This window comes from Delphinus delphis, chromosome 1, assembly GCF_949987515.2.
Source record: "Delphinus delphis chromosome 1, mDelDel1.2, whole genome shotgun sequence".
Lineage (NCBI taxonomy): Eukaryota > Metazoa > Chordata > Mammalia > Artiodactyla > Delphinidae > Delphinus > Delphinus delphis.
The window spans coordinates 131,400,402-131,426,241 of record NC_082683.1 but is presented as its reverse complement, the minus strand read 5'-3'; the positions used below and the strand labels follow the sequence as shown (position 1 = coordinate 131,426,241).

The window sequence follows — 25,840 nt, the reverse complement described above, 5'->3', positions numbered from 1 at the left end:
TTTTTAAAATATATCCAGTAGAATCTGAATAGTATAGTGATTTGATACTTATCATTGATTCAAAAATAAATACTTTTCATTAACAATGGGAAATTTCATTCTTTGTCTCTTTGAACTTATTCTTAAATTGCATATTGCTCACATAATTTTATCCTTATATAATATATTTCATGCTTGAAATTCTTATTGATTTATCTGTCATACTTTTCTGTAACAGAAAATAGAACTTATAGACCTTGAAGTTTCTTTTGAACATAATTTTATATTAAGTATTTTAAAAATCTTAAATGTTTTATCTGAGTTGTTATTGTAATTATTAGACATGCAATTGATCAAATAAATATTTACAAATTTTATAAAGTATTAGACATAAAAATTTATTGAAAATCGGCTGCTTAATGTGTGATGGTGTCCTCAATTAGTTCCATTGCCATTTGTGGTTATTACTAGGACAAGGACTCAGTTTCATTTGTATTCTTTTTATTTATTTATTTAGGATCATCACAGCTTTTTAAAAAATTGAGATATAACTGACATATAATATTATGTAAGTTTAAGATTTTTCCTTTTTATTTTTGAAAGGGTAAATCATGAGAAACTTTGCTTACATAAATAATTTGATGGGGATTGAAGGAACTTTGCTCCTGCTACATCACTTAGTTCTTTGATCTCCTTCTGAATTATGTGCTTCAATAAAAGCACTTATTTAGTCAAAAAAATTTTTTTAATACCCTATTAGTTAACAAGTCCACTCCTTTCTTCACTTTTAATGAAAGCAAAGAATTGGAAGCTAAACACTCAAGTAGGATAAGGTTTTTCTGGTCATTAGAGTCATGCGCTTTTTTGTCAAGACAGATATTTTGATTTTTCCTTTCATGCCCTAAGCACTACAGTAAAGTCCCTCGTTTTTCTTCTTTCTCTACCCCCGCCCCCCCGAAAAAAGGCTCACTCTCACTCTTCACCTTTCTATCCCCTTGGTCTTGAGAGCTCTCTTTCTCTCTCCTGATTCTGGAAGGCTCATGTGGGGTGAGGGGGTGTCTCTCCTCCCACCTCTGCAGTTGCTCTCCTACACTCTTGCCAAGGCTTAGCTCTCCCAGTCCCTCCATGATGCATGATCTCTCTCCAGCTACCAACCCCCGCCCCCCACCCCCCAGCAATCTCTTTTCTAGTGTTCTCTGTGTATAAAATTTGTAAATTGAATATTTTTATCTCTCTAATGAATGACCCTCTTATTCTTTAATGTAAAAGGTAACGTACACGCAAAATTTAAAATCCTTGTTTAAAAAGATGCAGGCAGCTCACATAACGTCTTTACTACTGCCAAGTGCTTTCCCAGGTGCTTTATGTGAGTTAACTCATTTAATTCTCAGTCCTATGACATAGGTAATTGTTGTCATCCTCATTCCTCCAGCGAGGAAATTAAAGCACAGAGAAGTCAAGTAACTTGTGTAAAGTTCTACAGCCAGTAAGTGGCGGAATTGGGATTTGGTCCTAAGCAGTCTGGCTTGAGTATGTGCTTTTACTATACTATCCTGCCTCTGAAAAGACAATTGCTAGAATGAAAGCTTTAGCAGTAGAAAGGCATTGTTTGTTCTTAGTACTATGGCTATTATAAGGATCCAGAGAATTATAATTATGGATATAGAATATTCACGTTCAGTGGTATATGAGATTTCTTGGTAAAATCCAATGTGGTGTACATATTTAAGTATTACAATTATTTAAGTTACAATTTTTATTTAAATAGCTAATTCTGTAACTGAAACATTAAATTCTTATTCACACACTCCTGTTTATTCCCACTACGTTATTTCAAGTTCTCTCCTTTCTTCCCTGGATTATAATAACAACTGCTTGTGAGATAACAGACTCCTCAGAATCAGGCTCTGATCTGTCTATAGTTCCAGCCTTAGTTCTTAGCCCCTGTTAATCACTGACAAAATCACTCTGATCCTGTGTTTCAGCTATATTGATTTTAAATCATCTTATATCCTGGTATTTGATGACTTTACCCCCTCCACGTACACACCATTTTTTTTGGCCGTGGAATCTTAGTTCACTGACCAGGGATTGAACCCAGGCCCATGGCAGTGAAAGCGCTGGGTCTTAACCACTGGACAGCCAGGGAATTCCCCCCACACACCCTTAATGTGAGTTCTTTTCCACTTTTCGTCCTGTTTAGTAAGTCCCTGTGTGCCTGTTATGGCCCAGTTCTAATGTCACCTTCTGTGTGAAGCCTGCTTGTTAATATTTTAATTGATCCTTGTCCTTTGTTCTTTTAAAATCTATTTCAATGATAGTACTGATTATCATATTATAACTGCTGCATCACATATATTTCTCTTCCTACTCTGAGTTGCTTGAGTCTTGGATTAAGTCTTACTTAGGTTGAGTCTTACTTAATCTTTAAAGCTTGGCTCCTAGTGTGGCCCTGGAACCTCTCTGATTTGTTCGAAAATATTTGTAGTAGATTGTGGTATAGTGGGAAGTATTAGATAGTTGGGTTTGTTTCCCAGCTCTGTCTTGTATTGTATGTCACCATGAGTAACTTCCTTATGCTCTTTCTAATATTCCCTCATCTCTAAAATGTGAAGAATAACCCATAGGATAATGTCTATAAATTAAAGGCTAATAAGGTAACAAGCTTAGTGCTAGTTGTCCTTTTCTTTATCAGTTTATTTTTTTTATCAATTGGGTGTTAAACACAAAAGAATCCAATTAAAAGTGGTTTGAACATTAAGGAAAATGTATTGATTTATACAAAAAGAATTTTTAGAATGGGTTAAGTTGGTATCTCAGTGATATTATCAAGTTCTTTCCATCTTTCTGGCCTTCTGTCTCCAGCAGATGTGTTGGTTCTTTGGCTAGCTCCCCTCAAGATTGCAAGATGGCTTTAAGCAGTTCCAGATATCATCCCTTAATGAAGGGAGAAAAAGAACTTGTTTTCTTCTATCCTTCTCTTCTGAAAGACAGCATACCCTTCGTTGGTCAAAATTAGGTCACATAGTTAACCCTCCGTCAATTGCTGGCAAGAGTGTATGACTAGATTGGCTTAGGTTAGTCAAGATTCATACCATGGGGCCAGTGAAGGATCTAGCCTCTCTGAAAGTATGTGACAGTTGGCATTCTGACATTTGGAAAAAAATCCTATTTTTATTTTTAAAAAAGCTTAGAATGGTTTATGAATAGGTAACTGACAGTGTTTGCCATGAAATTTATGGAAAAGCCACAAACAAAAAGAACAACAAATAAAAATCTTTAGTGCCTACCTCATAGAATCGGCCAGTTACCCTGTAGAGCATGGGACGATCTCATACAGTGAAGACTTGTCTTTCTCCAAGTGCTGATAGTGTCATCATTGAGACATGTAAGAGAAAGTACATATTCTGAAGAAGTCTCCTCTCGTAATAATAGTAGTGGTAATAATAGTAGTTGTAGTAGTAGTAGCTGCGGCAAAATTGTTTCTAATTTGAAGTAAAATAAAAACTTAGCATTTTCTGCTTAGCAGTTTTTAAGGTTTGGGACTTTTTAAAGTTAAATAGAATCCATGTAAACAGAACAATTGGACGATACATTTAATAAAAATATAGATTTTGTGTGCTTTTTGTTTTGTTTCTGTTTTCAGTGAATGAGCTCATTCTCAAACAGAAGCAAAGATTTGAGGAAAAGAGGTTCAAATTGGACCACTCAGTGAGTAGCACCGTATGTTTCAACTCTTACTACTATTTTTAATAAATCTCAATTTGCTGTTTTTATTGGTTTAATATTAATTAGGTATTAAAGCTTAGCATATTATTGATTTTTCTTAAAGGAGATTTAAGATTATTCTATTCAATAAAGAACTTTCTTACCTGCATTGTCTAAAATTTACTCTTATCTTTTGAAAGGTCTGGTGAGATTACATAGTCAGAGTTGGCTTGTAATACATTACATTTGAAGAATTATATGGCAGGGTGAAACTATGGGTGGTAATTTGAAAAAAAAGACTCTCAGTTTAAGAGGATTAGCCCAAATTATTGAAGCAAATGAGCTTAAATTAATACCTTACCAAATACAAAGTTGCAAATATGGTTAGACAAGTAATTAAAATCCAGGCACTTATTTTGAAGAGAATTATACCTTTAGAGATGCTGACTTAACATGTCTTAAATATGCCTTTCATATCCATTGTTTAAATTTATTTAGGGGAGAAATAGTGATTAAATTATAATTAGAAGGCATTGGGGAGCCACAAGCTGGGGAAGGAATAGGTTGGAATGTCATAGTTTATTTTTGATATGTTATCTAATAAGCATATTAGGAAGTAGCAAACATTTATTTTTGACTCTCTAAAACAATTGTCTTAGGAAGTTGTTGTGTTTCTTCTTTTCTTTGTTTTTAGAATGGCCACAGGTGGCAAATATTTCAGGATTTGTTGGGAACTGACCAAGATAATCTTGATTTGGCCAATGTCAACCTCATGTTGGAGTTACTAGTGCAGAAGAAGAAACAACTGGAAGCAGTAAGTGGCCCCTGAACTTTAAAAAATTTTGTTTTAAATGGTGCTCTGTCAGTTGCATTGAAAAAGATCTAGAAATGTTTAAAAATAATAGGGTAGGATTACTCAGTCCATCCAGTTTTATTCAATAAGAAACATCTGCAAGCTACCACTTCTAACAGGTTCCCCTTTTTCAATTCAAAGAAAGAACAAATTCCTTATAATACAACTTACTGGCAATGGCCAGTTTGTATTAACAAAAGCTGAATGTTAAGATCATGAGAAAGTACAGTTTCATTTTAAAAGGGAACAATTACATTGGTTATTTTTTCTTCTAGTGAATCTTCCCCTCTTCACATATGGGATTTGGAGGAGAAAACAGTGATTATTTCTACCTACATAAAATCCTTCCAGCAGGTGTTGATTGGCAGTAGCAGCAGTCTGTGGCTTAACTAAGGGTATTTAGAAAGATGGGAACTGGAAAGAAATTATATTCTGTTTCATGTAATGGAATCTAAATACATGAAAAATTGCATTTATTTCTGGTAAATAAATGTAAACAATATAAAATGGGAATTTGCATGTGTTCGTTAGGAATTGAGTATGCTTCATTATAAAGAATATATACCTTAGCACAAGCAAATACCCAACCTGACCTAGCTTAAACAAAAAGGGGATATAAATTGACAGAATAAGGGACTGAGTAGCTTACACACATAAAAAGGAAGAGCTTAACAACCAAATGTTGGGAAGATTGGAACCGTCACTTCTCTGGAGACTATATGCAAATGAAATCAGATACTTGAATGTTGTTGGGAGTTTTTCTTTTTTACTTTTCATGACTGTTTCTTTAGGACAGGTCTGATTTTCTTTTCTCGGATTTTTATTATGTGGCGGATAATGTGGTCACCTGTACTTCCTCCTTTATATTTATGTTTTTTTGATCAAAGAAGAAAAAGAGCTTTGTAGCTTGATTTTAAAAAATTCTGTGGATAGATTCTGATTAACATAGCCTGGATCTGGATACCACTTAATAGAATGAGAATCTCTTAGGAGGAGGAAGGAGTAGGTGAGGTTGAGCTGACCAAAATGAGTCTACCATGCTGTGTCTTTTTTGTGGTGGGAATTTCTCCTGTGTTTTTGGTGGGGGGGTGAGGGGGACTTTACCTTTAATTTATTTTTTTCTTTCAGTTTTGTTGAGATGTAATTGATATATAGCACTGTGTAAGTTTAAGGTATACAGCATAATGACTTCATGCATATATTGTGAAAGATTACCACAGTAAATTTACTTAACATATATCATCTCATATAGATACAAGAAAAAAGAGGAAGAAAAAGTTTTTTTCCTTGTGATGAGAACTTTTAGGATTTACTCTCTTAGCAACTTTCAAATATACTTTACAGCAGTGTTAACTATAGTCATCATGTTGTATGTCATATCCTCAGTACTTATTTATCTTAAAACTGGAAGTTTGTGCTTCTTGACCTTCATTCAATTCCCCCATCCCCTGCTTCTAGTAACCACAAATCTGATATTTTTCTGTGAGCTTGGTGTTTCTAGTTTTTTTGTTTTCTTCTTTTAAGCTTCCACATGTAAGTGAGATCATGTAGTGCTTGTCTCTCTTTCTGACTTACTTCATTTATACTGCTCATAAAGTCCATCCATGTTGTCACAAGTGGCAGAATTTCCTTCTTTTTTATGGCTGTATAGTATTCCATTGTATATATACCACATCTTTATCCAATCATGCATTGATGGACACTTAGGTTATTAACATATCTTGGAAATTGTAAATAATGCTGCATGAACATGAGGGTGCAGATATTGCTCTGACATAGCAATTTAATTTCCTTTGGATATATACCCAGAAATGGGATTGATGGATCATATGGTAGTTTTATTTTTAATTTTTTTAGGAACCTCCATACTATTTTCCATAGTGGCTATACCAATTTACATTCCCACCAGCAGTGCACAAGGGTTTCCTTTCCTCCACATCCTCACCAGCATTTGTTCTTTCTTGTCTTTTGGATGGTGGCCATTGTAACCTGTGTGACGTGATGTCTCCTTGTGGGTTTTTTTTTTTTTTGCAGTATGCGGGCCTCTCACTGTTGTGGCCTTTCCCGTTGCAGAGCACAGGCTCTGGACATGCAGGCTCAGTGGCCATAGCTCACGGGCCCAGATGCTCCGTGGCATGTGGGATCTTCCCGGACCGGGGCACGAACCCGTGTCCCCTGCATCGGCAGACGGACTCTCAACCACTGCGCCGCCAGGGAATCTCCCTCCTTGTGGTCTTGATTTCTATTTCCCTAATGATTTGTGAGGTTGAACACCTTTTCATGTACCTGTTGATCATTTGAATGTCTTATTTGGAAAATCCTTTGCCCATTTTTAAATTGGATTATTTGGGGGGTTTTTTGCTATTGAATTATATGAATTCTTTATATACAGTATTTTGGATATTAACCTCTTATCAGATATATGATCTGCAAATATTTTCTCCCATTGCATTGGTCGCATTTTCACTTTGTTGATCATTTCCTTCGTTGTGCAGAAGCTTGTATGTTTGATATAGTCATACTTGTTTATTTTTGATTTTTTTGCTTTTGCTTTAGGTGTCATATCCCAAAAATTGTTGCCAAGGCTCTCCTATGATTTTAAACATAGTTTTCTATTAGCATCTACCGTGTGCTAGATGTTGTGTTAAGTGTAGTGGAAAAGACAGGATTCTGCTGTGTGTGTGTGTGTGTGTGTGTGTGTGTTGGGGGGGATAGGGTGGAGTAGCTGAGGAGATAAACTAAAGTAAATATTTTCACATAGTGATAAGTGATGTAAAAATACTTCTCTATGATAGACTGAACGAACAGTCTTGCTCCCTTAATGCTACTAAAATGACAGTAGAGAGGAACTTCAAGATGGTGGAAGAATAAGACGTGGAGATCACGTTCCTCCCCACAAATACATCAGAAATACTTCTACATGTGGAACAGCTCCTACAGAACACCTACTGAATGCTGGCAGAAGACCTCAGACCTCCCAAAAGGCAAGAAACTCCCCCATGTACCTGGGTAGGGCAAAAGAAAAAAGAAGAAACAGAGACAAAAGAATAGGGATGGGACCTGCACAGCGGGAGGGAGCTGTGAAGGAGGAAAGGTTTCCACACACTAGAAGCCCCTTCGTGGGCGGAGACTGTGGGTGGCGGAGGGGGGACGCTTCGGCGCCACGGAGGAGAGCACAGCAACAGGGGTGCAGAGGGCAAAGCGGGGAGATTCCCGCACAGAGGATCGGTGCCAACTAGCACTCACCAGCCCAAGAAGCTTGTCTGCTCAACCCGGGATGAGTGGGAGTTGAGAGCTGAGGCTCCGGCTTCGGTCGGATCCCAGGGAGAGGACTGGGGTTGGCTGTGTGAACACAGCCTGAAGGGGGCTAGTGTGCCATGGCTGGCCGGGAGGGAGTCCTGGAAAAGGTCTGGACCTGCCTAAGAGGCAAGAGACTTTTTCTTGCCTCCTTGTTTCCTGGTACGCAAGGAGAGGGAATTAAGAGCGCCGCTTAAAGGAGCTCCAGAGACGGGCGCGAGCCGCGGCTAAAAGTGTGGAACCCAGAGATGGGGATGAGATGCTAAGGCTGCTGCTGCAGCCCCCAAGAAGCCTTGTGCAAGCACACTTGTGCAGCAAGCCACTGCCAGGGTCCTGTGATCAAGGGACAGCTTCCCTGGGAGAACACACGGCACGTCTAAGGCTGGTGCAAAGTCACGTTGGCCTCTGCCGCCGCAGGCTTGCCCCGCATTCCATATGCCTCCCTCCCCTCAGCCTGAGTGAGCCAGAGACCCCGAATCAGCTGCTCCTTTAACCCTGTCCTGTCTGAGCGGGAAACAGGCACTCTCAGGCGACCTACACGCAGAGGCGGGGCCAAATCCAAAGCTGAACCACAGGAGCAGTGCGAACAAAGAAGAGAAAGGGAAATTTCTCCCAGCAGCCTCAGGAGCAACAGATTAAATCTCCACAATCAACTTGATGTACCCTGCATCTGTGGAATACCTGAATAGACAACAAATCATCCCAAATTGAGGAGGTGGACTTTGGGAGCAGCGATATATATATATATATATATATATATATGTTTATATATATATATATTTTGTGTGTGTGTGTGTGTGAGTGCGTATGCATATGCTTCTGTGTGTGATTTTGTCTGTATAGCTTTCTTTTTAACATTTGTCCTATGGTTCTGTCTGTCCCTTTTTTTTTAAGTATAGTTTTTAGCACTTGTTATCATTGGTGGATTTGTTTTTTGGTTTGGTTGCTCCCTTCTTTCTTTTTTTTATTACTTTTTAAATCTTTTTTGATAATTATTTTTTATTTTAATAAATTTATTTTATCTTATTTCATTTTATCTTGTTTCATTTCATTTTATTTTATTTCATTTCATTTCATCATCTTTCTTTCTTTTTTTCTCCCTTTTAATCTGAGCCATGTGGATGACAGGATCTTGGTGCTCCAGCCAGGCGTCAGGGATGTGCTTCTGAGGTGGGAGAGCCAAGTTCAACACATTGGTCCACCAGAGACCTCCCAGCTCCACGTAATATCAAATGGTGGAAATCTCCCAGAGATCTCAATCTCAACGGCAAGACCTAGCTCCACTCAACGACCAGTAAGCTACAGTGCTGGACACCCTATGCCAAAAAACTAGCAAGACAGGAACACAGCCCCACCCATTAACAGAGAGGCTGCCTAAAATCATAATAAGGTTACAGACACCCCAAAACACACCACCAGATGTGGACCTGCCCACCAGAAAGAGAAGATCCAGCCTTATCCACCAGAACACAGGCACTAGTCTCTTCCTCCAGGAAGCACAACCTACTGAACCAACCTTAGCCACTGGAGGAGGACACCAAAAACAATGGGAACTACGAACCTGCAGCCTGCGAAAAGGAGACTCCAAACACAGTAAGTTAAGCTAAATGAGAAGACAGAAACACACAGCAGATGAAGGAGCAAGGTAAAAACCCACCAGACCTAACAAATGAAGAGAAAATAAGCAGTCTACCTGAAAAAGAATTCAGAATAATGGTAGTAAAGATGATCCAAAATCGTGGAAATAGAATGGAGGAAATACAAGAAACGTTTAACAAGGACCTAGAAGAACTAAAGAGCAAACAAACAGTGATGAAGAACACAATAAATGAAATTTAAAATACTCTAGAAGGAATCAATGGCAGAATAACTGAGGCAGAAGAACGGATAAGTGACCTGGAAGATAAAGTAGTGAAAATAACTACTACAGAGCTGAATAAAGAAAAAAGAATGAAAAGAATTGAGGACAGTCTCACAGACCTCTGGGAGAACATTAAATGCACCAACAATTGAATTATAGGGGTCCCAGAAGAAGAAGAGAAAAAGAAAGGGACTGAGAAAATATTTGAAGAGATTATAGTTGAAAACTTCCCTAATATGGGAAAGGAAATAGTTAATCAAGTCCAGGAAGCACAGAGAGTCCCATACAGGATAAATCCAAGGAGAAACAGGCCAAGACACATTAATCAAACTATAAAAAATTAAATATAAAGAAAAAATATTAAAAGCAGCAAGGGAAAAACAACAAACAACATACAAGGCAATCTTCATAAGGTTAACAGCTGCTGTTTCAGCAGACACTCAGCAAGCCAGAAGGGAGTGGCAGGACATTTTAAAGTGATGAAAGAGAAAAACCTACAACCAAGATTTCTCCACCCAGCAAGGATCTCATTCAGATTTGATGGAGAAATTAAAACCTTTACAGACAAGCAAAAGGTAAGAAAACTCATTACCACCAAACCAACTTTAAAACAAATGCTAAAGGAACTTCTCTAGGCAGGAAACACAAGAGAAGGAAAAGGCGTACAATAACAAACCCAAAACAATTAAGAAAATAGTAATAGAAACATATATATTGATAATTACCTTAAATGTAGATGGATTAAATGATCCAACCAAAAAACATAGACTGGCTGAATGGATACAAAAAAAAGACCCATATATATGCTGTCTACCAGAGGCCCACTTCAGACCTAGGGACACATACAGACTGAAAGTCAGGGGATGGAAAAAGATATTCCATGCAAATGTAAATCAAAAGAAAGCTGGAGTAGCAATCCTCATATCAGACAAAATAGACTTTAAAACAAAGACTATTATAAGAGCCAAAGAAGGACACTACATAATAATCAAGGGATCAATCCAAGAAGAAGATATAACAATTGTAAATATTTATGCACCCAACATAGGAGCACCTCAATACATAAGGCAAATATTAACAGACATAAAAGGGGACATCAACAGTAACACAATCATAGTAGGGGACTTTAACACCCCACTTTCATCAATGGACAGATCATCCAAAATGAAAATAAACAAGGAAACATAATCTTTAAATGATACATTAAACAAGATGGACTTAATTGAAATTTATAGGACATTCCATCCAAAAGCAACAGAATACACTTTCTTCTCAAGTGCTCATGGAACATTCTCCAGGATAAATCATATCTTGGGTCACAAATCAAGCCTTGGTAAATGTAAGAAAACTGAAGTTGTATCCAGTATCTTTTCTGACCACAACGCTATGAGACTGGATATCAATTACAGGAAAAAATCTGTAAAATGTGCAAACACGTGGAGGCTAAACAATACACTACTTAATAACGAAGAGATCACTGAATAAATCAAAGAGGAAATCAAAAAATACCTAGAAACAAATGACAATGAAATCACAGTGACTCAAAACCTATGGGATGCAGCAAAAGCAGTTCTAAGAGGGAAGTTTATAGCAATACAGTCCTACCTTAAGAAACAAGAAACATCTCAAATAAACAACCTAACCTTATAGCTAAAGAAATTAGAGAAAGAAGAACAAAAAAAGCCCCAATGTTAGCAGAGGGAAATAAATCATAAAGATCAGATTAGAAATAAATGAAAAAGAAATGAAGGAAACAATAGCAAAGATCAATAAAACTAAAAGCTGGTTCTTTGAGAAGATAAACAAAATTGATAAACCATTAGCCAGACTCATCAAGAAAAAAAGGGAGAAGACTCAAATCAATAGAATTGGAAATGAAAAATGGAGAAGTAACAACTGACACTGCAGGAATACAAAGGATCATGAGAGATTACTACAAGCAGCTGTATGCCAATAAAATGGACAACCTGGAAGAAATGGACAAATCCTTAGAAATGCACAACCTTCTGAGAATGAATCAGGAAGAAATAGAAAATATGAACAGACCAGTCATAAGCACGGAAATTGAAACTGTGATTAAAAATCTTCCAACAAACGAAAGCCCAGGACCGGATGGCTTCACAGGCGAATTCTATCAAACATTTAGAGAAAAGCTAACACTTATACTTCTCAAATTCTTCCAAAATATAGCAGAGGGAGAAACACTCTCAAACTCATTCTACAAGGCCACCATCACTCTGACACGAAAACCAGACACAGATGTCACAAACAAAAGTACAGGCCAATATCACTGTTGAACATAGATGCAAAATCCTCAAGAAAATACTAGCAAACAGAATCCAACAGCACATTAAAAGGATGATACACCATGATCAAGTGGGGTTTATCCCAGGAATGCCAGGATTCTTCAATATACGCAAATTACTCAATGTGATACGCCATATTAACAAATTGAAGGAGAAAAATCATATGATCATCTCAGTAGATGCAGAGAAAGGTTTTGACAGAATTCAACACCCGTTTATGATAAAAACCCTCCGGAAAGTGGGCATAGAGAGGACTTACCTCAACATAATAAAGGCCATATATGACAATCCCACAGCCAACATCGTCCTCAATGGTGAAAAACTGAAACCATTTCCACTAAGATCAGGAATATGACAAGGTTGCCCACTCTCACCACTGTTATTCAACATAGTTTTGGAAGTCTTAGCCACAGCAATCAGTGAAGAAAACGAAATAAAAGGAGTCTAAATCGAAAAAGAAGAAGTAAAGCTGTCACTGTGTGCAGATGACATGATACTATACATAGAGAATCCTAAAGATGCTACCAGAAAACTACTGGAGCTAATCAATGAATTTGGTAAAGTAAGAGGATACAAAATTAATGCACAGAAATCTCTGGCATTCCTGTGCAGTAATGATGAAAAATCTGAAAGTGAAATTAAGAAAACACTCCCATTTACCATTGCAACAAAAAGAATAAAATACCTAGGAATAAACCTACCTAAAGAGACAAAAGACCTGTATGCAGAAAATTATAAGACACTGATGAAAGAAATTAAAGATGATACAAATAGGTGGCGAGGTATACCATGTTTGTGGACTGGAAGAATCAACATTGTGAAAATGACTATACTACCCAAAGGAATCTACACCTTCAGTGCAATCCCTATCAAATTACCAATGGCATTTTTCACAGAACTAGAGCAAAAAATTTCACAATTTGTATGGAAACACAAAAGACCCCGAATTGCCAAAGCAATCTTTAGAAAGAAAAATGGAGCTGGAGGAATCAGGCTCCTGGACTTCAGACTATACCTCAAAGCTACAGTAATCAAGACAGTATGGTACTGGCACAAAAACAGAAATATAGATCAATGGAACAGGATAGAGAGCCCAGAGATAAACCCATGCACATATGGTCACCTTATCTTTGATAAAGGAGGCAGGAATATACAATGGAGAAAGGACAGCCTATTCAATAAGTGGTGCTGGGAAAACTGGGTAGCTACATGTAAAAGAATGAAATTAGAACACTGCCTAAAACCATACACAAAAGTAAACTCAAAATGGATTAAATATCTAAGTGTATGGCCAGAGAGACACTATCAAACTCCTGGAGGAAAACATAGGCAGAACACTTTATGACATAAATCACAGCAAGATCCTTTTTGACCCACCTCCTAGAGAAATGGAGATAAAAACAAAAATAAACAAATGGGACCTAATGAAACTTCAAAGCTTTTGCAGAACAAAGGAAACCATAAACAAGGTGAAAAGACAACCCTCAGAATGGGAGAATATATTTGTAAATGAAGCAGCTGACAAAGGATTAATCTCCAAAATTTACGAGAAGCTCATGCAGCTCAATATCAAAAAAACAAACAACTGAATCCAAAAATGGGCAGCAGATGTTAATAGACATTTGTCCAGAGAAGATGTACAGATTGCCAACAAACACATGAAGGAAGCTCAACATCATTAATTATCAGAGAAATGCAAATCAAAAGTACAATGAGATATCATCTCACACTGGTCAGAATGGCCATCATCAAAAAAATGTACAAACAACAAATGCTGGAGAGGGTGTAGAGAAAGGGGAACCCTCTTGCACTGTTGGTAGGAATGTAAATTGATACAGCCAGTATGGAGAACCGTATGGAGGTTCCTTAAAAAGGTAAAAATAGAACTACCGTATTACCCAGCAATCACACCTCTGGGTATATACCCTGAGAAAACGATGATTCAAAAAAGAGTCATGTACCACAATGTTCATTGCAGCTCTATTTAGAATATCCAGCATATGGAAGCAACCTAAGTGTCTATCGACAGATGAATGGATGAAGAAGATGTGGCAAATATATACAATGGAATATTACTCTGCCATAAAAAGAAACGAAATTGAGTTATTTGTAGTGAGGTGGATGGACCTGGAGTCTGTCATACAGGGTGAAGTAAGTCAGGAGAAAAACCAATACTGTATGCTAACAGATATATATGGAATCTAAAAAAAAAAAAAAAGGTCATGAAGAACCTAGGGGCAACACTGGAATAAAGATGCAGATGTACTAGAGAATGGACTTGAGGACACAGGGAGGGGGAAGGGTAACCTGGGACAAAATGAGAGAGTGGCATGGACATATATACACTACCAAATGTAAAACCGATAGCTAGTCGGATGTAGCCACATAGCACAGGGAGATCAGCTCGGTGACTTGTGGCCACCTAGAGGGGTGGGATAGGGAAGGTGGGAGAGAGGGAGACGCAAGAGGGAAGAGATATGGTGATATATGTATATGTATAACTGATTTACTTTGTTATAAAGCAGAAACTAACACACCATTGTAAAGCAGTTATACTCCAATAAAGATGTTAAAAAGAAAATAAAATGACAGTAAAGGGACTTTTAAAAGGCCAAAGAATGGGAGAAGAGACAATGGCAGCAGTGGATGAAAAGTAATAGATTAAGACATCTGAGAAAGCTGAGCTAGCAGTGAGGAAGATCTAGGAACGAACCCTTTTTATATTGTTAAACAAAGGCCTTGGAATTGGTAGCATGAGATAGCTCATACAGCAAAGGCTGAAAACAGGATGATTTGTTGAGGATCTGATCAAGAAGCAGTTGGATTCCCTGATCCCTTCTTGTACAACTCATAGCAAATGATTCTCCCTTTTCTACCTTAAGAGAACAGTAGAATTTTTTTTCCGTGGTGGTGGTTAAAGAGAGACTTTCTGGGCTATTGCACCACAGGCTCACTTAAGGGTGTGTATAGGCTATTTACTGAAGATAGGTAAGTTTACATACTGAATGTGAGAGCTGTTAACCTTATTCCCCCTTTGACGTGTCAACATTAATCTTTGCATGCTTTTTTTGTCTCTGTCTTAGAATTGAGGAAGTACAGGTATCTTAGTTTTAGAACTCAGGTCTTTTCTGTTATTTTTTGATGAGGGAGCCAGTTCAGAATCAAACTTCCTGTTATAGGTATTATAGCATTTTTCATTATTGTTTTCCTGTTTTACTTTGCATTATTATTTTACTTGATGAATATTTCTAACATACAGAAAAGTACAGAAAGTAATGAGACTCTTGACTTATCTTGCAGTTTTAATAAATTGTAACACTTTACCATATTTGTCTTAGGTCTGCCTTTTGAGAATTAAATATTTTTTTATACTTAAAACCCTCTCATCTCATTCCATTCTCCCAGAGTAACCACCATATGAAGTTGGAAAGGATCCTTCTCAAGCGTGTATAAGCTTTTTTTAAACATATACTTGTATCTACAACTGTATATAAAGTATTGTCTGTGTAATTTAGAATTTTATATAAGGAGTTTCAAACTGTAGTTATCTTTTTGACCTATGCCTTTTTGTTTACTTTTTGAGGTTCCTGCTGATAAATGTAGATCTAGTTTAATTATTTTAACTTCTCTATAGTAATCCATTGCATGAACATTTCTATTCGCCTGTTGATGGACATTTAAGTTGCTCTGAATTCATAATTGTGAGTGTCAGTGCTGCATTTAGTATTGTTATTCATGTCTCCTTGTGCTCATATATATATACTTAGTGATTTAAGGAGTGGAATTGCTTTTCATAGGGTTTGAATGCCCATTTTAACCATATTAAATATTGCCATATTGCTCTTCTGTGGGTTTGTACCATATCGACACTTGGTATTTTTTTTTAGTTTCTGCCAGTCTGATAGTTGTCAGATGCTTGTGTTTGTGTGTGTGTATGTGTGTGTTTTGTTTTGTCATTTTGTATTTTTTTATTTCTGTGATTACTAGCGAAGAGAGTTTCTTCATTTGTTTGTTTATCTTGGTTTCTTATTTGATGAATTGCCTATTCATAGCCTATAACCATTTTCCTAATAGATTGTTTCTTTTTTCTTATTGATTTGTTAGAAGTATGTTTGTGTGTGTGTGTGTGTATTTTGGATATTGCTACTTTGCCAAATGCTATTTTGGTAATTGAGTTCTAGTTGAATTGTATTGTGAGACTGATTTATATGATTTTAGATTGAGTATTTTTCATGATTTCATTTATTTGTCTCGTTGGCTTGTCAGATAGAACATTTTGTTTGGTTTCTTAGTGGTTGCTTTTGGGATTTTAATATAATTGCTATTACATTGTACTTTTGAGTAATATTATCCTACTTCATCAGTATTATAAGAACCTTACAACAATATACTTCCATTTCTTCTCTCTCAGCATTTGTACTATTTTTTGTCAAATGTTTTACTTCTATATATGTTATAACCATCCCCCCATAAATCATTATTAATTTTGGTTTAAACAATAAATTAATGTTTTTTGGAGATTTTTAAAAAGTTCTGTATATACATGTATTTATCATTTCTGGTGTACTTCATTGTCTTGTTTTCCATTCACTCTTTCATTCATTCTTTCGTGTGTGTTTTTAAAAAATATATATATATATATATTTAGGGCTGCATTGGGTCTTCGTTGTTGCGCGTGGGCTTTCTCTAGTTGGGATGAGCGTGGGCTCCTCTTCTTTGTGGTGCATGGGCTCCTCGTTGCGATAGCTTCTCTTGTTGCAGAGTACGGGCTCTAGACACGCAGGCTTCAGTAGTTGTGGTGCACGGGCTTAGTTGCTCTGCGGCATGTGGGATCTTCCTGGACCAGGGATTGAACCCGTGTCCCTTGCATTGGCAGGCGGATTCTTAACCACTCTGCCACCAGGGAAGTCCCCATTCATTCTTCTGAATTCCATCTGTAATTTTCCTTCCACCTGAAGGACAGCTTTTATCATTTCTTTAGTGTAGATCTGGTGATGAATCTTTCACCTTCTATATCTGAGAACGTCTTTATTTACCCTTTATGCCAGAAAGGCAGTTCCAAATGAGTATAGAATTCTAGATTTACATTTTTCTTTCAGTATTTTAAAGATGTTGCTCCATTGTCCATTGTCTTGCATTGTTTCAGATGAGAAGTCTTTATCCTCAGAATGAAATGTATTTCTCAGTTTAAAATGTTCTTTTTGTGGTTTTAAGTATTTTGACTTTGATATACCTTGGTATAGTTTCCCCCCCCCGCCATGTTTCTTGTTCTTGGGGTTCTTTGAGATTCTTGGATTGGTAGGATTATAGTTTCCATAAGATTTGGAAAATTTTTGGTCATTATTTCTTCAAATATTTTTCTGTCACCTTTTCCACTTTGGGAACTGCAATTACACATCTGTTAGGTTGGTTGAAGTTATACCACAGCTCACACATAAACAGTTCTGCTTATTTATGTTTTATCTTTTTCCCCTGTCTAGTTCATTTTGGATAGTTTCTATTTCTGTTGTCACATTCACTACTTTTTTCTATAATCTGTTGTCTCTCCTTAACTTGGAGAACACATATAGGTAGTTATAGTAACTTTTTTATGACTGTATTTGCTTATTTTATTACTTGTGTCATTGCTGCATCTGTTTTTATTGATGGATTTTTTTCGCCTTATTTTGGGCCGTATTTTCTTTATTTGCATGCTTATTAATCTTTTGATTGGATGCCAGAAATTGTACATTTTAACTTGTTTAGTGTTGCTATTTTTGTATTCCTTTACACATTTCTAAACTTCGTTCTGGCATGTAGTTAAGTATTTTCAAAACAGTTTGATTATCTTGAAGCTTGTTTTTTAAGCTTTGTTAGGTAGAGATAGAATAGATTTTTGGCAGTCTCATTGAGTGTTCTACCTGATGCCTGTGTATTTCGAGGTTTTTCTGCCTAGCTCCTGGGATAATGTATTATTTCTGGTCCTTTGTCTGAAATTCATCCATTCATATAACTAGCCTGCTGTTTTGTTGATTAAAGTAGGAATTCTATCTTTCTCATTGCATTTTAGCCAGCAACTTCAATTTGTTTGCTTTTGGTCCATTGAAATTTATTGTGATTTTTTTTTTTTTTTTTATGGCTCACTATATGGTCTGTTTTGTTAAATGTTCACCTTCATTTAAAAGCAATGTGTTATTTGCTGTGCTTTATAAATGTCGAGTTTGTTAATATTATTCAAAAACTTATTTTCTCCTTGCTCCATCAATTATTGATTGGGGTATGTTAAAAATACAATTTTTGATTGTTTATTTTTCATTGACTTCTATGATTTTTACTTCATGTATTTTGAAGCCCATTATTAGGTGCATACATGTTTAGGATTGTTACGTCTTCTGGATGAATCATCCCCTTTGTCACTATGAATTGTATATGTTTATTGCTGGAAATATACTTTGTTCTGGAGTCTGCTTTTATATTTTCTGATGTTAATATAGCCTCAGTAGCTTAGTTATGACTAGAGTTTCTATGGTATATTCTTCTGTACCCTTTTACTTTTCTTCTATTGTTTTTATATTTTAAAAATGTGTCTCTTAACTGTATGTAATTGAGTTTTTAAGGCAATCTAGTAAGCTCATTAATTCAAATACTTAAGTTCATTTAAATGTAATATATAATAATTATCAATGTGGTCAGGCTTGAGGTCTACCTTGTTGGTATTTGTTTTCTGTTTTTCCATATATTCCTTATTTACCCTTTCTCCTTTCTTGCTTTCTTTAGAGATCATTGAGTTTCCAGGGTTTCATTTTAGTATAGCATCTTCTCTGTTTTTCGCATATTGCTTATTATTGTATTTCTAGTGGTTTCTCTAAAGATTGCAAAATGCCTTTTTTACTTTGCACAGTCAACCTTGAGTTTATAGTATGCCACTTCAAGGACATTGTATTCACAGTCAACACTGAATATACAGTTGACCCTTAAACAATGCAGCTATTAGGCATGCTGACGCCTGCGAAGTTGTAAATCCACATCTAACTTTATAATCAGCCCTCCATATCCACGGTTCATTATCCATGGATTCAACCAGCTATGGATCGTGTAGTACTGCAGTTTGTATTTATCGAAAAAAATCCATGTATAAGTGGACCCATGCAGTTCAAACGTGTGTTGTTCAAGGGTCAGCTATATACCATTTTATGGAAAGTGCAAGACCTTATAGTATTTCAATTTACCAAGCTCCTGCCTTTTGTGATTCAAATTATATTATAAACCCCACCAGTTATTTTTGCTTTAAACAGTTAATAGTCTTTTGAAGAAATGATGCAAAAAAAGAAACAGAAAAGACCCTTTTAAACCAAAATATTTACCCTTTGAGATGTCTCCATTTTCTCTTGTAGATCTGAGGTTCCATCTGAGTCATTTCCCTTTTGTCTGTATAATTTTCTTTACTATTTCTTGTATAGACGATAGTTTTGTTCTGTATAGAAGTCTAGTTTTTTTTTCTTTTAACACTTTAAAGACATATTTTCATTTTCTATTTGCTCCTTTGTTTCTGATGAAATTTCCAGTCATTCTTAATCTTCTTCCCCTAGTGTATCCTTTTTAGCTGCTTTTAAATGTTCTTTTTGACATTAGTTTTCAGTTTGACTGTGATATTCCTAGCTTTCATTTAAAAAATATTCATCCTGCTTCTGTTTCACAGAACAGGAGGATCTGTTTGTTGGACATGTGAACCATTATTTATTCAACCCTGTGCTCTCTCTCCTTTTCCTTAGGATTCAAGTCATATGTTTTATTGTTTCATTTTTCAAAAATAATTTATTTATTTTATTTATTTTTGTCTGCGTTGGGTCTTCATTGGTGCACGCAGGCCTTCTCTAGTTGTTGAGAGTGTGGGCTATTCTTCGTTGTGGTGTGCGTGCTCATTGTGATGGCTTCTCTTGTTGCGGAGCATGGGCTCTAGGCTCACGGGCTTCAGTAGTCATGGCACGCGGGCTCAGTAGTCGTGGCACACAGGCTTAGTTGCTCCGTGGCATGTGGGATCTTCCCAGACCAGGGCTCAAACCCGTGTCTCCTGCATTGGCAGGCAGATTCTTTTTTTTTTTTTTTTTGGCAGGCAGATTCTTAACCACTGCGCCACCAGGGAAGCCCTTTATTGTTTCATATTATCCCACATATTTCTGATGCTCTGTTTTTATTTTTTCTCTCTCTGAATTGGATTGAGTAATTTATATTGAACTGTCTTTGAATTCATTATTCCTTTCCTCGGCTCTGTCCATCTGTTCCTAACTGCATTCATAGTTTTTTTATTTTTATTTTTTTATTTCAGACTATTTATTCTTCATTTCTAGGTTTACACTTTGTTCTTTCAATTCTTTTCTAATTCTCCTTTTTTTCGCTCATTTTGTCCATTTTCTCAATTCTTTTTTCTTTTTTTATACAGCAGATTCTTATTATCTGTTTTATACATATTAGTGTATATATGTCAATCCCAATCTCCCAGTTCATCCCACCAACCCCCCCTTAATTCTTTAATAATATAGAGAAATATTTTAAAGTCTTTTTTGCTCATTCCAGCAAGTGGGTCACCTGTGAATTTCATTCTTTTGCCTGTGTTTTTTTTTTTTAATTTAATTTAATTTATTTTTTTATTTTTGGCTGTGTTGCATCTTCGTTGTGGTGCATGGGCTTCTCATTGCAGTGGCTTCTCTTGTTGCAGAGCACGGGCTCTAGGCATGTGGGCTTCAGTAGTTGTGGCACGCAGGCTCAGTAGTTGTGGCTCGCGGGCTCCAGAGCACGGGCTCAGCAGTTGTGGCACACGGGCCCAGCCACTCCGCAGCATGTTGGATCTTCCCTGACTAGGGTTCGAACCCATGTCCCCTGCATTGGCAGGCAGATTCCCAACCGCTGGGCCACCAGGGAAGTCCCATTTTGCCTGTTTTTTTCTCTTGACTTTTCCTACTTCTTTCCCTGTCTTGTAATTTTAAAGTTGTATTCAAGAGCAGTAAAGAGACTAAAGTAGTTAATACTTTCTTTCTGAATGGTCTTGTCTTTCCCTTTGTCAGGGAGCAAGGATAAGAGACTCACCTCTTTGGTCTAATCAGTAATTTAGCTGAGTTGGTGCTCAGTTGTTGCTTGAGCTAGTTTCAGTTCATTGAAAGTGAAGTTGGGAATTCTATGACAGTCCAGTGGTTAGGATTCTGTGCTTTCACTGCCGAGGGCCTGGGTTCAGTCCCTGGTCAGGGAACTAAGATCCTGCAAGCTGAAGTGGCCATGCTTTTTTGTAGTATGTGCAATATCTCAGTGGGTCTTCAAATTTTGACTGGCGTATTCTTATCAATCTATAAACATACAGATTCCTGGAATCTTTTCTAGAGTAACAGAATCATATAAAATCCATCCCAGTGTCTATTTTAAAAAATGCCTCAAATAATTCTGTTGCATAGCCAGGTAAATGAAAGTTTTATTAATCTTTCTTATTGTTGTTTGTTTTAGAAATGCTCCGCTGGACTTTTTTATTCTTTTAAAATATGTATAGGAAAGTTAGAATTGTAGTTGTTCATAAACCATGTCTTATTGTTATTCCACTTTTAGCTTTTGATATTCTTTGTATGTATATTTATCAGATGTAGCTGAAATTCATTGGTTCATTGTGTACATTTTAATACTAAAAGGTATCTTTTTGTAATTTTATTTAATTTATTTATTTTGACTGTGCTTGCGGAATCTTAGTTCCCCTAACAGGGGTTGAACCCACTCCCTTGGCATTGAAAGGGCAGAGTCCTAACTATTGGACCACTAGGGAGTTCCCCTGTAATTTTATTTTTTGATAACAAAAAATGTTAAACTTATAATTACCATTTATCTATTACATCTTTGTTTCTGTTACCAATGTGTGTTATTTTACCCCCCCTCCACTTGATAATATTAAAATTTTGTTTTTAAATTTTTGAGTTTAACTTAAATCTTTCATAGAAATATATTAATTCTCACATCTGTGTGAGTAATTAATGACCAGAAATAGTAAATTAGATTTCTGAAAAGCATGAATTTCTTCCTATTTATTATGTTTCTTACTCCCCTGCAAGTTAAAGTCTTATGGGGAAAGTGATTTCAGTGTTTAGAAACTACATTGGCTCCACTATGTTTTTGTTTTTTAAATTAAAAAAAATTTTTTTGGCCACACCACACAACATGTGGTATCTTATTAGTTCCCCAACCAGGAATCGAACCCCCACCCCCTGCATTGGAAGCACAGAGTCTTAACACTGGACCACCAGGGAAGTTCCTCCACTACAGTTTTTGTCTTGATGTTTTATTAGTTTGGTTGGGGAAGAGAAAGCCAGGACAGATAACAGAATTGCCATTTCCGATAAATAGTTTTTTCTGCATGGTCGATGAGAAATGTAGTTGAAAACACCCGTTTAGCAGTTTTTTTCAAGTTAGTTTTAGGGGAAATGGCTTGCTTTTAAAAATGCCAGTTAGCAAGTGGAAAATGACTAAATAGAAATAAGAGACTAACTTAAGTGGATGAATTAGGTTGCTTCATACTGATTATACTGTGGTGTTAAAGAAAACTTTGAACTCAAAGTTATGTTTTTAAAAGAACAATTATAATTTTCTATTATAGGAATCACATGCAGCCCAACTACAGATCCTTATGGAATTCCTCAAGGTTGCAAGAAGAAATAAGAGAGAGGTATATTATTTTGTGTATTTTACGTAATGTGTCATTTACTATTGTTGACTCTTCCCATTTTTTTCTCCATTTTTGTGAAGGCATTTCAGGTTAAAAATTTTATTTAAACATTTAAAAGCATTTGAGTTTTCAGGAGTTTTATTTTTTTTTAAACTTTGTTATTTTAACTTCTTTTACGTTTACAACGTGATATTTTAAAAATCCCTTTCTGGAGGTGTGCTAAAAAGTTTTCTATAGGAGTGAATATAATGATGTTACCTCAAAGCTATAAAGAATAGATAATAGAATTATCAAATGGCAGCCTAACTTTCACCCTGAAAAGAAAACGTAGGAAAATTTAGATAATGAAGTCTTAAGTAGAGAGGGTTACAATTTTCCTATGATTAAAATACATCTTGGTGGGGGGAAACAAGTAAAAATATAGCTACCTATTTAGAACTTGGAAAGTGTAAGTCATGCAGGATAACTAACATAACTTTTTATTAATAATTTTATAACAGAATGTCCTAATTTAACATTTATAAGATTCCTCAGTCATTTCACAATAGTATAAAATATGGGAAAATGAAAGGCAAAATCCTGTGTTCTTGGTAGCATGCTAAAATAACTTTGAAAACTGTTTTATATTTAAATTACCAACTGTTATATTTTTACTTTCAGCTGTCTAATTAGGACATTTTTACTCAAAAAAAAAATAACCTTATTTGTTAGGTTCCAGGCCATCTTTATTATTATTATTATTATTATTTTGTGGTACACGGGCTTCTCACTGCTGTGGCCTCTCCCGTTGTGGAGCACAGGCTCCGGACACGCAGGCTCAGCGGCCATGGCTCACGGGCCTAGCCGCTCCGCAGCATGTGGGATCTTCCCGGACCGGGGCACGAACCCGTGTCCCCTGCATCGGCAGGTGGACTCTCAACCACTGAGCCACCAGGGAAGCCCCATCTTTATTATTTTTGAAAATAAAAAGATGAGAACTTGTTTTGATGAAGTACTTTAAGTGTGCAGTGCCAGAACTTTACATTATCTTAGTTTGATATTTCTGCTTTTTTTGGACTATTCATGATGTCTGTTTTTAACTTTTTCTTACTTTGTTCAGATTGGATTTTTCTGTGTTGTGCTAGTGTTGATAGCTAAATGTTCTTTACCTGGTTTATGATTGTATGTTCCTTTAACTTTTACTGAGGTAGCAGTTGTGATTTTAATGTTTTAGTATCTATTAAAAATTATCTTCAGTATGAATTTGAGTTTTATATATTCTTCTTGACTTTTAATTTTATTTTTTTGGTGGGTACTTTAACTTCAATTTGCATAAGAATAGCCTGAGGATCTTCTTAGAATCCAAATTCTGATTAAGAGGGTGTGTGTTTGAGCCTGATAATCTGCATTTCTAGCAAGCTGCAGATGATGATGCTATTGGTCCGTGGACCACACTTTGAGTAACAAAGCTGAACATTTTATAGCATACGGAAACAAAATTATTAATTCAGTATGTACACTCAACCGTCTTTGCTATAGCAAATTCTTTGAAAAGTGATAATTTTTTATATTCCGTACATACCTTCTCTCCTTTAAAAACAGAATGTGAAATTGTTTTCCAGTAGTTTTATGTAGTTCTTTTCACCTTCGACTTTGAACTCATCGAGTGAGATTTGGTACATAGGAAATAACCTGATAATGAATCAATTAAGTGAACAGTCCAAACATATGGATATCTGGGGGTTAAATGAAATGGCTGATCACTGTGTATGATCTGAATTATTTAAGGTTTTCATTAGCCTCTGAGGTTTTTCATACTTCTCTAGTGTCTGTTAATGCTTGCAATATATTTAGATTTGAAATTTTCTTAGGTAAGAAGGATGCAGCATATAACTATAAAATAAACAACTATGAATATTCTGGGATTTTTACTAGCAAGCTGACAAGTTAGTCCGCAGAAGACATGAGACTTCTGGGTTGGAAATAGTCTTGACTACTCATGGCATATCTGGCAGCATCAGCTTCATGACCTGCAAGTCCCTCAGGGGCGGTTTAGAGATGGGCCTTGGTAGATTCTGCATATACAAAGGATATATATTACAACCAAAGAACCTTGAACTTAGGAAACCCCAGTCTTTTAAAGGGGTCTGCTAGCAAATCTGTTCAGTCTTTGCCCTGCAGGGAGACACTATTTTTATTCTATTGATCAGAAAACAAATCTGCCCCCTCTCCTGGAGGAAGTCAGTATTTCTGTCTTGCCAGGGTGTTCACTAAACAGACATCCTTGAAAAGATAATTTGGAACAAAAGTTATCAAAAGATGTGCAGAAATGGGAGAGATCAGTGGAGAATGTTTCCCAACGATAGCTCTTCCTTCTTATATTAATTTGTTCTCTCTCTGATGCAGTGGCCTCCAATAGCTTCTTCTGTGATATTGCCTTTGATCACATAGCCCTTAGTATCAGTGTTCCTATATTTTTGTTATTATGTCTGGGTTAATTGTGCTTTAGAATTTTTCAACTTGAGTTTAATTTGAATCTTACAAGATCCTTGTGAATGATAGATTTTTTTTCTCTCTTGGATCATATTTTCTTATGATAGGCAATTTAACCTAGAAACATACTGGTTCCAAGTACTTCTGGATATTGGTGCCTCTCAATATGCAATGATTATACTGTCATTAATATATTTTGGTTTTCTTGTTTTTAGTGTATCCATAATTGAGTGATTCTGAGTATATCAGGTTTAACTACACAAGGGACTCTGAGGAGCTAGGTTAACAAAGTTTTAAAACTTTGAAAATTTGGAGCTAGGATAACAGACTTAAAAACTTACCAGTTTGATTAAATTTCATTAATTTTGCTGTGATTGGAGTCAGGTACACTAGTGATTTGGAAATAGTAAACTTTAGTCTAGAAAATGTAATTGATTAATACCTCATGATTTAGTACAGACAGAATGAAGTGAGTGGTTACTTTTTTTGCATATATTATAAAGTATATATTGTGTGTTTAATCCTCAAAGTGAATATGGTTGTTAAAGGTCTTATCTCCTGTAGTATAATTTATACTTGAACTTATTCAAGCAAAATACAGACTGACCAGGAGACAAACTACTATTTCTGATTTTCTTTTCCTAAGATTAACATTCAGACTTTGAAAATTAACTTTGTGATTTTATGCT

General features: G+C 36.1%; 1 protein-coding gene across 3 annotated transcripts in view; it reads left to right on the top strand.

The window, feature by feature from the left end:
* Window positions 1-25,840, top strand: part of COP1 (COP1 E3 ubiquitin ligase) — a 272,563-nt gene that overhangs the window by 49,464 nt on the left and 197,259 nt on the right. Inside the window, exons 4-6 of one of the 3 annotated variants that reach the window (XM_060034397.1) lie at window positions 3,626-3,690; window positions 4,382-4,501; window positions 22,611-22,679. In XM_060034397.1, coding sequence (XP_059890380.1) covers window positions 3,626-3,690; window positions 4,382-4,501; window positions 22,611-22,679 — 254 coding nt within the window. Of the gene's footprint in view, window positions 1-3,625; window positions 3,703-4,381; window positions 4,502-22,610; window positions 22,680-25,840 lie in introns of all 3 variants that reach the window. The other 2 variants (XM_060034388.1, XM_060034406.1) reach the window with 2 other exon arrangements.